The 13,439-nt window shown below is 48.9% G+C and overlaps 1 protein-coding gene and 1 long non-coding RNA gene across 8 annotated transcripts in view; one reads left to right on the top strand and one right to left on the bottom strand.

Annotated features, from left to right (window-relative positions):
- The window catches only part of FHAD1 (forkhead associated phosphopeptide binding domain 1), a 123,579-nt gene extending 110,462 nt beyond the window's left edge, over window positions 1-13,117 (top strand). For 5 of the 7 annotated variants that reach the window (XM_074377367.1, XM_074377368.1, XM_074377369.1 and 2 more), the window contains 4 exons: window positions 255-420; window positions 5,463-5,543; window positions 6,896-6,949; window positions 10,917-13,117. In XM_074377367.1, the coding sequence (XP_074233468.1) occupies window positions 255-420; window positions 5,463-5,543; window positions 6,896-6,949; window positions 10,917-11,033 (418 nt within the window). In that variant the 3' untranslated portion in view covers window positions 11,034-13,117. The remainder of the gene's footprint in view (window positions 1-254; window positions 421-5,462; window positions 5,544-6,895; window positions 6,950-10,916) is intronic. The other 2 variants (XM_074377366.1, XM_074377370.1) reach the window with 2 other exon arrangements.
- LOC141579640 (uncharacterized) lies at window positions 3,160-5,639 on the bottom strand. Its single transcript, XR_012511441.1, has 2 exons — window positions 5,446-5,639; window positions 3,160-4,179 (listed from the first exon to the last, which is right to left on the bottom strand). It is a non-coding gene; the product is annotated as an uncharacterized LOC141579640 (long non-coding RNA).
- Window positions 13,118-13,439: the final 322 nt, after the last annotated feature.

The raw sequence follows: 13,439 nt of genomic DNA, 5'->3' as shown, positions 1-13,439 counted from the left end.
CACCCTCTCTGGGAAATTGGGAGGGGCTGGTAGCATAACCTTCGCCGGCCTCATGCCACACTTACAGAGCTGATTAGCTGTTTATTCTGTGCCCTTCTCCCCAAATCGTCATCATTCCCTCCCGCTTGTAAGGAAACCACTAAGTTGGGCGTATCCGGGAGTGTTTTGGGAAGCTCCCAGGTCAGGGACACTGATGGTGAGTGAGGAAGATGGTGAGCGAGAAAGAACAGACTTGGTCTCTCCCGTGCGCTCAGGCAGAGCAAAGTGTCCGTCCAGATGTACCAGTCACAGGTGGCCAAGCTGGAGGACGACATCTACAAAGAGGCCGAGGAGAAGGCGCTGCTGAAGGAGGCCCTGGAGCGCATGGAGCACCGGCTGCACCAGGAGAAGAGGGTCAACAGGGCCATCAGGCAGCAGAAGGTGAGAGGCCCCTGCTTGGAGCAGAGTTTCTGAAGCTGCCTTCTGGCTCCCTTTAGAAACGGCCAACTGAGGTCCCAGGGGGACCCAGAGGATGCAGAATGCGTTGACCGATGCAAAGGAAGGTGGCAGAATAGCTTTAGCATCACAGATTCAGGTTTAGACTCTAGCTCTACCATTTACTGTGTGACTTCAGGCAGGTTTCTTAGCCTCTCTGGGAATCATAGTTGAGCTCATCTGTATTCTTTTTAACTTTTGATCGTTCGTGTATTTTGTTCTTGCTATTCAGATAACTATTTTTCCTACCAGTATTATTGAGCTATAATTGACATACAGCAGTGTATTAAATTTAAGGTCTACAGCATAATGATTTGACTTACAGACCTCATGAAATGAGTACCACAATAAGTTTAGTGAACATCCTGAATTTTTTGAAGTGGTAGCTATTGTTCTTAATTTTATTGTTCTGCCAGGTGCTGGGGATACACAGATGAATAAGCTCTCTGAGAGTAAAGATTTGGGTTTGCTATTCTGAGTGCCCAGAATGTAGTAGACACCCATTAAATATTTGGTGGATGGATGGATGAATGGATGGATGGACAGGTGGATGGATGGATGGATGTCCTTGAAGAACATATCCTTTAGTGCAGAACGTATGGGTAAAGAGCTGACTTCAGGCTGACTTAATGGGGTAAGGGCTCTATCCAGATCCAGAGGAGGGCACTCAGCCGAGCCTAGAGAATTCAGGGAGTGGTTTCCAAGTGGTGATACCTGCACTGAGTTGCAAAGGAGAATTGGTGGATTTGCCCACCAAAGGGATGGACAGGTGTACACTCCAGGCTGTAGGAGCCACAGAGGAAAGGCATGAGGATGAAGGATTTGCTTCCTGGCATGAACTTGGTGGGACCATTGGCTTGAGAAACCAAGACTGAGACTCAGGCTGGCGATCCAGCCAAAAGAAGCCACCTCCTCCCCTCACCCTGGTATCTCATCTGTCACAAGGCACAGGAATCAGCCAGTCCTGGGCTCAAATCCCTCCACTTATTAACTGTGTGACCTTGTGCAAATCCATCCCCCTCTCTGAGCCTTGCCTTCCTCATTAGTAAATGGGCATAACAGCACCTGCCTTGCAGGGCTGCTGTGAGGACTGAATACAGTGCAGGTATCCCTCGCTGTCCAAGCTCTCGCTGTCTGAGCTCAGGAGCCAAATGGTTTCAGGCGCTGAGGGATACTCGCCCTGCCTGTAAAGCACACAGCCCAGGGCCTGGCACTCGACAGACAGGTGGATGCTGCTCTTCTGCCTGTGGCCGGCCGCCCGCATGCGTGGTCTGGGAGGTGAGCGCTGCCTCGGACCCAGTAGAACCTGCTGCCGAATGCTCCCCCCACGGCGAGGCAGGCATGAGCGGCCCCCAGCAGCAGCTTCGGAAGCTCTCCGCAGCCCCGCGCTGCACCGGGGGCAGCAGGGGGCTCCCCGGGCTTCTTCGCAGTTTACGTCCATCGCTGCTCACTCCTGCAGGCAGTGGCGTGTCTCTAGGCCCACTGGCCACCGCAACAGCGACTCCTAAATAGTCACTCTCCCTTGTCCTTAACTCCTGCCTGAGGTAGAGCACGTCTCAAGGCGGGGATCAGGCAAACAGAGGAAACCAGCGCAGCCCCCGTCTCCTGGTGCCTGCCATCAGCAGGCCCTGGGCCCCACCCGTGCACTGCCACCATGATCAGGGTTATCAGTGCCTCTGCTAGCCCTGCCTGGTTATTGTGACGATTCCCATTTTACAGATGAGGAAATTGAGCCTCCGAGAGTTGAGACTTGCCCATGTTCACAGAGTAGCAGGTAGACCAAGCCCAGACCTTGCCCCAGATCTCTCAGACCCTGGTTCCTGCACTTTCTGCGGGCCTAGCCTCAGTCTCCTCCTTGTAACTGTTAGTCTTTCTGATTTGGGGTGGTGTGTTTGTGCATGTGTGTACGTGTACGTGCTGTGTGTGTGCGCGTGGGTGTGTGTTACCTGCATGAGCTCTAAGGAAGCCAAGCCATAGAAGGTCATAGAAGGACGCCCTCCTCTTCAACCAGGAAGTGATGGTCAGATGAGTTGCTTGCAGAAGCGTGCCCTCCACCCTGCAAACCTTCCAGGTGCTGGGTTTCCAGACAGCAAGCCTGCTGGCTTGTAGCCCCAGAAATGAGTGGCTGCCCTGCTCTGAGGAAGCCCGGATGTGGCTTTTCTAGCGCTCACCGCCCTGAATTAAACATCACAGGCCTCAGTCGGCGTGTGTCATGGGGCTGCCTCAGGCAGAGGACAGTTTCCTTTCTCACCAAGCGATGCCAGGGAAAGCTGGGCCAGTGAGAGTCCTGACTCTTCCTTTGATGTGCCCTCTGGAGAGCTCACCCCTCCCCGGAGCACCCCACCCCCAACCAGGGCTTGGCGCACTAGGCCCCAAAGCAGAGACACCAGACCACAGAATGGGACGGCAAAGGGCCCCAAAAAGGCCATTGTCATGCACTGAAAACCTGAGGATTTACATAATCAGGCTTCACATGCATTATTCATGGACTGCCTCATTCATACACAATGCAGGGGACGTGCCAGCCTGCTTGGCGCTAGACATCCTTCAGCCGAGAAGGATCTGAAATGGCCAAGTGGAACCTGTGTCAGGGTCCCCAGACAACGCAGAGCCAGGGAGCTTTCACATTTGTGGAATTCACAGTTTGGGGAAAGATTTATACAAACCATAGCCACAATCACGGCATCACCGATGGCATCTTTTATTAAGTGCTTACCGAGCAGCAGGCACCTGGTCCACAGCACACCCTTCCTCTCACCCGTCAACCTTGCCCGTGATGCTGGCGACTGTAGGCCCGTGGGAGAGAAGGGAGGCAGAGTTGACAGAAGGCACCGTTCCCTGGCTACTTAGCAGCAGAAACAGGATTCCCACCCACCTGCTGCCCTCCCCAGCCCACGTTCACTTTCCCACACCCCTTCCTCTGCAGCCCCCTTACCAGGGTGTCCCCCTTATGTTCTCTCACCGTTGCCCCTGGGGTTTTCATTCCATGATTGGTTTGCCTTTAAGGCTTGTTATTTGTATGTTGTCAGAAATCCTTGTTTGACAGGAAGAAAAAATAATAAATGTTTATAATTTGGTTGGATTCTCAAGGACACTTATATACATCTGTCCTGGCTGGCATCAGTTCCTTCCAGGGAGTATGTATATGTATATTCATTTTTTAATGGAAATTAACAGAAAATAGAATTCCTTTTTTCTAAATTTTACACCTAGTATTTTCACAAGAAGCCTTAATTTTCTTAGTCTCCTGTAGAAAAACTTCAAAATTGTTCATCTGTTCATAGATGCAGCATGGTTGAAATATTGGGAGATGAAATTACTCACCTCAAGCTTCAGAACCCCCCTCAAAAAATGTAGTTTGTAGTTTTGGGTTTTTGGTTTTTTTTTTTTTATAGTATGTAGTTTTAATGTTAGACCATCTCTTCACCAAGCAGAACTTTCAGATTCAGAAGTCATCCTTCCACACATAACATACCTTTGGCAGTGAAAATGAGACTTGATGTAAAATGCTGGCAAAACCTCAGTGCTGGGCGTTCACAGAGAAGCTGGTGGTCATCGCCCCGTACTCCGGAATGCCCTGGGGCCCTGTCCCGGGTCTGTGGCTCTCTGCATGTGGTGGAGGGGCAGTGACCGTGGTCCAGGGTGCGCTCCCCCTAGTCCACCTCCCGCATCACTAGAGAAGGTGGCAGAGCTCAGAAGTCAGCTCTGGAGTCAAACAAATAGAGTTCAAGCCTTACTTCTTCCCCAAGTGACCTTGAGTAAGCGGCTTGCCCTCTCTATCTCAGGTTCCTCAACAAAAACCACCAAAATCGTTAACAGGGGGCCCACTTGGCGGGGCAGCCAAATGCCTGCAGTGCCGGGCACATCGCACATCGCAAGCCCGCTTACTAACGGGTAAAGCAGACGCAGCTCATGGGTGGGTGGGGATTCCTGTATTTCTTTCAGGGAGCTTCTTGCCAGCTGCCGCTCTCCACAAACCCCCAGACGCTCTCCCTGGTCCTCGCAAAGCCGGCGGCTCTTGTGTGAAGCTCTTTTCTCTTTGGTGAATACGACCAGGGCTGCAGCCAAGAAAGGACCCCAGACACTATTTTGTGAATGGGTTAAGGCTGGGATTTTCAATAGGAAATTCTTAAATACACAGAAGTTGCCATTTGAGAAGCGCACACGCCCTTTCTTAGCCCTTTCTTAGGGCCTGAAGTGTGAGAAAGGCTCAAGCGTACTGGCTGCTTCTGGATGCTGCTCAGTTCTCCTGCCAATCAAGTCTCCAGCCAATCAAATCCCAGCTAAGAGGCACCGCCACGTCTTTGCCAAGATATCAGGCAGGAGCCCCTAAGCTTCCCTCTGCTTCACTCGCTCAGATCCCTCATCTTTAAGATGAAAATAAAATGGCACCTAACCCACAGGCTTCAACAGGAGCTGGTGTACAAAACTCTTAGCACATAGGACCACGTCGGATACATGCTCTCCTACCATTATCCTTTTCCTCGCTGTTCTGTTAATCTCATTGCAGGGTGGGTATAGCTCAAGTGGTAGGGTGTGTGCTTAGCATGCATGAGGTCCTGGGTTCAATCCCCAGTACCTCCATTTAAAAAGTTAAATAAACCTAATTTCTACCCCCCCAAAAAAATCCCACAGTCTATTAAACTCATTATTTTCCTAGATTTCCTTGGGCCTAGGTATCCTCAAGATCCTGGTTTCCTCTGTGCCATTGTGTGTTTCTGAACAAGAAGTAGAAACTGGCAGATACGGTATAGGAGGAGTAGGGTGGTGCTCCCCTGCCCACAGTGATGAAGTGAAATGTGGCTCGGGTGGAGCAGCAAATGGATAGAAGCTGCCCAGAGAAAAAGACCCTCCCCCGCCCCCCACCCCTTCTGCCCACCAATTCCAGGGAGTCTCCATGTCTCCTAGAAGCCTCAGAGGCGTGTCCCCGAAGGGAACAAGTGAGGACGCACTAAACACTCTCTCGCTCACCTGATGTTTTCACTCAGGAACGTTTAGCGGATCTCGAACAGAGAAATGGCAAAGAACCAGCACCTTGCAACTGTTCCTTCAAAGAGAAAGAGAGACAGGTATGGAGAGGTTTTCTGACCTTGCAGCCAGACACAGAATAGATACAGTATTTTCAAAGTGTAGGAGCCTATGGAGTGTAAATGTGGGTGTGGGCGGTCCAGGGAACCTCCACACCCCTCCCCTCCCTTCCCCTCCCCCAGCCCAGCCCCCACCCCCTCCCCGCCTGCAGCCTGAACAAACGCCCTAAGGGATTTAGTATAAATATGTCCTAAATATTGCATGGTGCATACTCACACTAAAAAAATTCTTTGGGTTCATTCTGAAGGTCCAGTTTAACTGGGCATCCTGTATGTTACCTGGCAACCCCACCAACAAATGTTTACTGAGTACCAACTAGACACCAAGGCGGAAGGCAGGAAAGCAGGTGTCGCAAGATGGCAGCCCACAGATACACTTTATTTGGCTCCTGGGATCTTTTTTTTTAACGTTACATTTCAAAATAGGGCACTTTCAAGGAACACTCTGGATTTCCAGCTTCCCTGGAAAACTTGGAAAATCTGGACATGAGACACTAGGCCCATGTCCCACAAGCCCCGTAGAAAGGCGCTGGGCAGTGGGTTTGCTGCCATCCCCACCCGGCTCACTTCACCCACTTCTTTTACTTCCCTGGCCCCTGTAGGCATCCGGGTGGCAACCCCAGTGGATGCTCAGGGCTCTCCAAGAACATCCCCTTCCTGACACCCCCGCACATTCACCTGCAGAGTGTCAGTCTGCAAGGGAGCCCCAGCTCCCTCTCACTCTTGCGTCCCCAGTGCCTAGAGGACGCTCTTTCTTCAGTGAACCATCCCTGAGGTGCGGGGTCTTGAGGAGATCAGGAAATGCCATAGTAATCAGACCCCAGGGGAGCAGCAGGCCCCGGGATTTTCGGTGATGCTAGCTTTCAGACAGGTCCTGGCCATCCCTGCCAGAGAGGTCAACCACCGTGGCTTCCATTGCACCTCAGCCACTGGGTGGAAACTCACCGGTCACCTGCAGCCTCTTCCACTGACCTGAGAGGCTCTACTTCCCGCTAACGCAGATCTGTCCTCCAAGAAGTATACAGTGGCCCGTGTAGCCTCCTTGGTTGACCAGCCTCCTTCTCTGCTGGAATCTGGAACAGGGATCCCTAAAAGACTCAGTGGGACAGGGTAGCATTGCCCAAAAGCCATCCCCCCTAACATAGACCCACATCCTCACCCCCTCCCCCTTCTGCAGACCCACATCCTCACCGCCATACTGCCTCATCTAGGAAGGCTCAACATTCCATCCAAGTGGGTAACATCTGAAAGCTGAGAAAAATCCATTTTTCTCTGATGCAAAAGGCAAAGGAGAACATAAGCTAAATTTTGTCAATATTCTTTCTGTGTTAAAGAGACGAATGTTTATAGAGACGGTGAAGAACAAGATGCAGAACTCAAATTTCCAGGTGAGCCAGAAGGGAGAAGAGGGAAAACCATAGGGCGTCAGCAGGAAACCCCGTGGACAGTAATACCACATCTGTTATGTGCTGAGCATTTGACACGTGCCAGACACAGCCCTAAGCATGTGACCTGCATTATCTCATTTAAGCTTCACAACAACCCTGTGGGGTGGGTATTGTTATCATCCCCAATTTACAGAAGAGCCTCTGAGACTCAGAGACCTTATTTGTCCAGAGCCACAAATAAGGTAGGAGAGCGAGAAATCCACACAGATCTGACACCCAGGTGAGCGCTGGCCAGCCCTCCTTTAGGTAATAAACTGCCAGGCAATAAGCCTGGTACATTTCCAGTGGCGTTTCTCTTGAATTTTAAGGAAGCATCCTTTAGAATACAGTTTTTTTTTTTTAAAGAGTTGAGAATCAAGGCTCTGAAATCTTAAACGTGCTGAAACATTGCCATTCACAAATCAGCCCTGGAACTGGAATTAACCCAATCCACGTTCCCACTTTGCAGAAAGTAGAGTCGAGCTCTCAGGAAGCTTGAAAGCTGAACACATTTTCGTTGAACAAGAGCAGAGACACATGCAAGTTTGATAAAAGGCCACAGTCATTCTGAGGCAACCAAATTATCATTGGAAGAAAGAAAGATATTCTAGGTGAGGGGTATTTTTGGAAAATAGAAGCTTCTTCTCAACTAACATCCTTGTTCTAAGATTAGAAGGTGGTTACTACCCAAAGCAGAATGTTAAGAGGATGGAGATAATCTTGAGGTCCCCCCTTGATCTGAGCTCTTTGCTACCCTGCAAAGTGGGAATAATTGGAAGCTTGTCATTTACTCATTCATATATATAGTTGAGTCTGGAGGAGGCAGAAACCGCCCGACAGGTAGGTTTTGTCTGAGGACCACCTGGGGATGTGAAATGACAGGGGAGATACTGGGATGGGCCCCGGATGTTGTGGGAACACTGCTTCCCTGAGATGTGAGGCCTCGTGGAATTTCTCACCACCTCTGGGTTTACCAGAATGGGGGCAGATGGTGCTTCCGCTAAGAGCAAAGAGCCAGCTTCCCATTCTTCCCGCCCTCCAGCCCAAGCTTAAAGGCTTGGCATCTAGGATCAGCACAGGAAGGTTTCTTCCAGGTTCTTTGCCAAGTCTAGCTCGGGCATCTCCTTTCTCAAGAGTGTGCCTGGAGTCCTTCGGGGGATGGAGTCAGCACAACCGCTTTGAGAAAGACGGAACACGTGCGGTCTGCTCCTTCAGCTTCACCCACTCACGAGTCCCCATCTCTAACAAGCTTCAGAACTAGCACCTCCTTCCTCTTCAAGGCCCTCTGGGTTTTGTTCTGTCCTCCAAAATGCCACTCACCGATTTGATTTGATTTTTTCCATTGCAGCTAACAGCTTTCACTAACTGTTTGTCAGTCGTATGCGCAAGGGGAGAATCTTCTAGTTAACAAATACTCATGGAACGCCTAGCCCAGGCCACATACTGTGTTAGGCACTGTGTATAGAAGAGTGAACAAAAAGATACAAGCCCACCCTCATTCAGTCAGTATCTATTTGTTGAGAGCCCACGATGTGGCAGTTACTGTCCAGGTGTTACGGTTCAATCACATTCTCAATGAGAACAGTGTCACCCCCGAGAGGGAAAAATTCTATTTTTTTATGTATGAATCTTAGACATACACACAGTGCTATCTGTAATTTTCAAATTTCGTGGAGGTGAAAATGATTAGGAAAAAAATGTCTAAGAAGGCTCCTTAGAAGAAGGATGATAATGAAAAAAAAAAAAAAAGAGTGAGAAACACTGGGTTAGATCAATGAAGAAACACACAGAACTCCCTGCCTTTCTGGCTTTAATTCTGGGGCCAATAAACAAATACATACTTACATATATCCATACAAATAATGATTGAATGATTACTTTGTACGAAATGTTTTGAAGACAGAGTCCCGTGCACTGAGCTCCGGAGCATAAATCACAAGGACACCCCCACCCCCATCCCTACCCAGACCAAGGGCTAGGAGAAGCCTCCCCTAAGAGGAGATGTTTAAAACCAGGACCTGAGGTGATGTGCGGATGGACTGGGATCTTTCTATAACCAATGCTTGTAGGTCTCCGAAGCAGCCATTCCAGCATGCCTTCAGTTGATTTCCAGTTAATTTCCAACTTTCCAGCTTAGATTTCATCATTTAAATGACTGGCTTCTGTCCCTGCTTTGTCACTCTAAGGGTGGGGCTGTGGCTCCAAACATTCAAGCAGAATGCATGTCACTGCCTGTGGTCGCGGGTTCAGGACAGACCCTGCCAGGTCCCCCCACCCCTCATGTCTTCACTTGCATTTCACGTTTCCCTTTCCCCACCTCTTCCTCTTCCCAGTCCAGCCATCCTGTCCGCTCTCTGCTGCCCTCACTCTCGTCACTCAAAAAAGTGGACCAAAGCTTGCTCTGTGGTGCTTCCCACCACAAACTTGTGGCAGACCTGCGGTTCGGAGGACCCTGGGACCAAGGAATCTTTATTTTTAACAAATTCCCAGCCCTACACCAGGTCAGGGCACTGGCATTTGGGGACCATTCAGAGCCAGGAATTTTCTTGAAAAATCAAATAAAAAAGGATACAAAGGAAAGGTGGTTTAGAGGCGAAAGATTTTCAACATTTACTCCGCTTTCCTTTCATCTGGCCATTCCAACCAAGATTTACCTTGTGGGCTAGTGTAGAGACATTAGCCTTTCTCACCCTGAATGATTTTGAACACAGATTCTCAAGACACATTCAAGACTCCTGTCAGTCACTGGCACGGGTCTAGCACTGGAGGTGATTTTTAAATCTGTCTTAAAGTGAAAAGAGCTACAGAGATGGTCCTAACAGCCCCTTCCACTGAAATCCACCCAGAACCTCTTCTCAACCCCCGAGGGAGACAGGATGGAGATTCTGGTCCTTATTTGACAAATGAGGAAACCGAGGGTCACACAGTCAGTGGCAGAGCTGAAACTCAACCACCCACCAGCCTTCTTTCTTCTCGCAGGCGCTCATGTGTCCTGACGGCTGGAGTCAAAAATTAAGGACGTAAGAATGGCAATTTGAAGCCTGTTGGAAAGAAACTTGCAAGTTACAATTGTATCTACAGTACATACAGAACTGAGAGAGAGATTCTTGGGTTGCAATTAATAGGAACCTATTCAGAAAGAGGGAGGAGGCTTTCATAAGGCTATGGGAGAGAGGGCCTCATCAAAACGAAAAGCTGAAAGAGAGCTTGGCTTCAGAAGAGAACTGGTGAGCCACCAGATCCCAGGCATCATCTCTTACACGCACACGCACACGCACACGCACACGCACGCACACACAGAGACCGTATCTCCTCCCTGTGTCTGCTGATCTCTCTCCAGTCACATGGCAGGAAGGGATGACCTCATGGTCCCCCAGTGCGAAAGACCAGCCCTGGAAGCAAGTAGCCTCTTAGAGCCCATAACCCCGAATCCTGGGAGTGACCATCTGAAAAGCACAGCCTGTGCCAACTGTGACCAGGGGAAGGGTCACACATGTGGCTGCTGGGAGCCAGGGGCAGTGCTCAGAAAAAGGCCTAGACAGACCCCCTCAAATGTCCTGCATTCTCTCCTCCTAAGACACCAGAGACATAAGACGTTCAGTTCAGTGACAGCTTATTTAAGAGAAAGAAACTCCACCACAATGAATGTGCCCATATCAGAAACTCCTGGTTTCAAAAAGATGAAAATGTAAGAAGAGAAAACGTTATGTGTATAACTGGAAGGGTTTACACCAAAAGGTGAATAAGGTTACCTGTGGGTAGCATGATAATGGTGAGTCATTTTAGCTGCTTTTTGCTCGTAGCTATATATATGTATTTATATATAACATCTTTTTTACAACAAATATTTTGAGTAAAAAAAGTTTGAAATATTTTGGGATCTCACTACAATTATAGTTTGTGCACTTGTTGTTCTTGCTTATTGAAGGTTGGAGCCAGAAAAGCCACCCCAAAGATGGACCAAGAAAGAGAGATGCTGAAGAGAGAAACATCCAGCAAATCCAGCCAGAGCCTTCTGTTTTCTAAGCCTGGCGGAAGGAACTAGAAACATCATCCTGCCAGCCTCGTGTGATCCTCCGTGAGTCAGCGGGACTCTCCTGCATCAAAAAACTAAGACACCTTTTTAGAACTTTAAAGGTTGTTACCCTAGTGTGTTGCCTCCTAGACTGGTACTTTGCACGACGCTGTATTTTGAAATTCAGAATCCTGGGCCTGGTAGATACAATCATGTGCTTGCATCGTGAGGTACCCAAATGTCACACCTCCACGGAGCCCCAGGAAACCCGCAGCGGAGAAAACCCAGGGCATGTCCTGAGGCTACAGGACAGAACGGTAACCTCAGGACTGTTGGGGCCATGGTATAGCGCATTTATATCTGAGTTTACTGTAATAAATTTGAACACCAACCCATTTTATCGCTTCCACAACAGTGACTCAACATTTATATGGCACCCCTCCCCCAAGCCCTAGAAGGTAAATAGTATTATATTCCCCATTTTGCAAATGAGGACACTGAGTCCCAGAGAGGTTAAATGGCCTGTCTGGAGTCACACAGCTAGCAAATTCAAGAGTTGGGTCTGGAACGTACATTTCTAACTCCATCTCACACTGCCCATTCTGCCACACCAAGACAGCCCAGTAGTTCAAGTCCTCAGCCATCAGGACAGACCAAGTACCCAGTCACCGAAGAGCACACACTGCCCGGGTGGACACACCCCTTTTCCATGGTGTTTGGAGAGCCCCTCATTTCTGCCCCCTCTCCAGTCACCTGTCCTCTCCTTTCTTTTCTTGTATGGCCAGGACCACTAAACAAAAAGGGAGGAAGAGCCAGAAGTCATAAGCATCATTTATTTTTTAATTTTTAAAAAGCCATAATAAAAGTATTTTGATATTTTAAAACCAAATGCATTCTTTATGCTGACTAAAACTAGAAGGGAATAGGAAAAATTCTTTGCATGATACTCCACTGGAAGATACATCTTCCACAGTGAGAAGGGTTAGCATCACCTGACCTTAAAAATACTCTTGAAAATTCCAGACGTTTTCCATAAAGAACATGACATTACTTATGCTGTACCATATTCCCAAAATGCAAAACAGTAATCTCCAGCACCAGAAAAGATCATTTGGCTAGGCAGTAATTAAGTAGCTGGCTCATGTTTGGAAGCCAAATTGTATGAAAAAAAATACTTTGGTTGAACAGGAATGTTTAAATTTGCATCAGTTAAATGTAACGCCTGTATGACTCCCCTGTATTTCAGATCTTTCAAAAGACATGTTAATTTTTATCATATGAACATTGCAACCCATGGTGACGATTTCTTTTCTTCACTCCCTGAACTGGATAGTTTTGGGGGGGTGTCTCCTCAGCCACACACCTCTTTCCCTGAGAATGCGCACCCACCAATCAGGTGTGCCCTACCTAATGCTGCTCTCTTGGCCGCAGCTGGTTGGCTGAGCAGTAGATACCTTATCCAAGCCAGACCAATCAGGTTTCTCTTCTAACCCAAGCTGGGCCAATCAGCGTCTCTGCCCTCGGTATTTGGAAGTGGGACACGGCGTGGCCACACAGGTCATTATGGGCACTGGAGCTGAGACTCCCAGTGCAGTTCCCGGCTGGAATGGCCATTTCTCCCACTGTGTTTGGAGAAACAAAGCCAGTCTTAGAAAGAGACAGCTGAGATAGATAACAAGGAGAGACAAGAAACGAAGACCTCCGGAGAGACTGTTCAGTGGACACTATAAGCCCTTTCTTCATTGCCTCCCTCTGCTATTATAAGCTGAAGGCTTACCTGGCCATGTTTCAGTTCTGGCCAGTGACATGCAAGCGAAGGCCCTGGGCAGGGCTTCCCTTCTGGAATAAAAGGCAAGTCTTCCCTCGGAGAGAGTTTTTGCTCTTTGTCGCTTTGCCTTGTCTTCTTTTTCTTTCCTGGAGCACAGAATTGGAGCTGGAGCAGCCATGTTGGGAATTAGCCAGGCAACAAGCAAGAGGCCACAGCTCACTTCAAGGACTGGAATGGGAAGACATGAAAGGCCTGGGTGGGGGCCCGGTGGCATCACTGTGCTCCACATCACGCCTGAACTTTGTACATCCTGTTGTGTAAGACAAATAAACCCCTATCTGTTTGAGCCACGGTAGTCAGGTGTACCTGTTTGCACCATTGAGCAAACCACTCAAAACTTAGTGATTTAAAATGGCAAATATGATTTCTCATGATTCCTTGGGTCAGGTGGACACTTGTACCGGTCTAGGTTGGCTTGGCTGGGTCTAGATGGTTTAGGATGGCCTTGTGTACGTCTGGTAAATGGCAGACAAGCTGGGTTAGGGCAGTGGTTCTCACCTGGGGTGATTTTGCCACCCAGGGGACATTTGGCAGTGTCTGGACACAACTTTGGTTGTAGGTGCAACTATTATCTAGTGGGTAGAAGCCAAGGATGCTGCTAAACATCC

The sequence above is a fragment of the Camelus bactrianus genome, chromosome 13 (genome assembly GCF_048773025.1).
Source record: "Camelus bactrianus isolate YW-2024 breed Bactrian camel chromosome 13, ASM4877302v1, whole genome shotgun sequence".
Classification (NCBI taxonomy): domain Eukaryota; kingdom Metazoa; phylum Chordata; class Mammalia; order Artiodactyla; family Camelidae; genus Camelus; species Camelus bactrianus.
The sequence above is the reverse complement of the archived record's forward strand: the minus strand, read 5'-3'. Positions and strand labels throughout refer to the sequence as shown.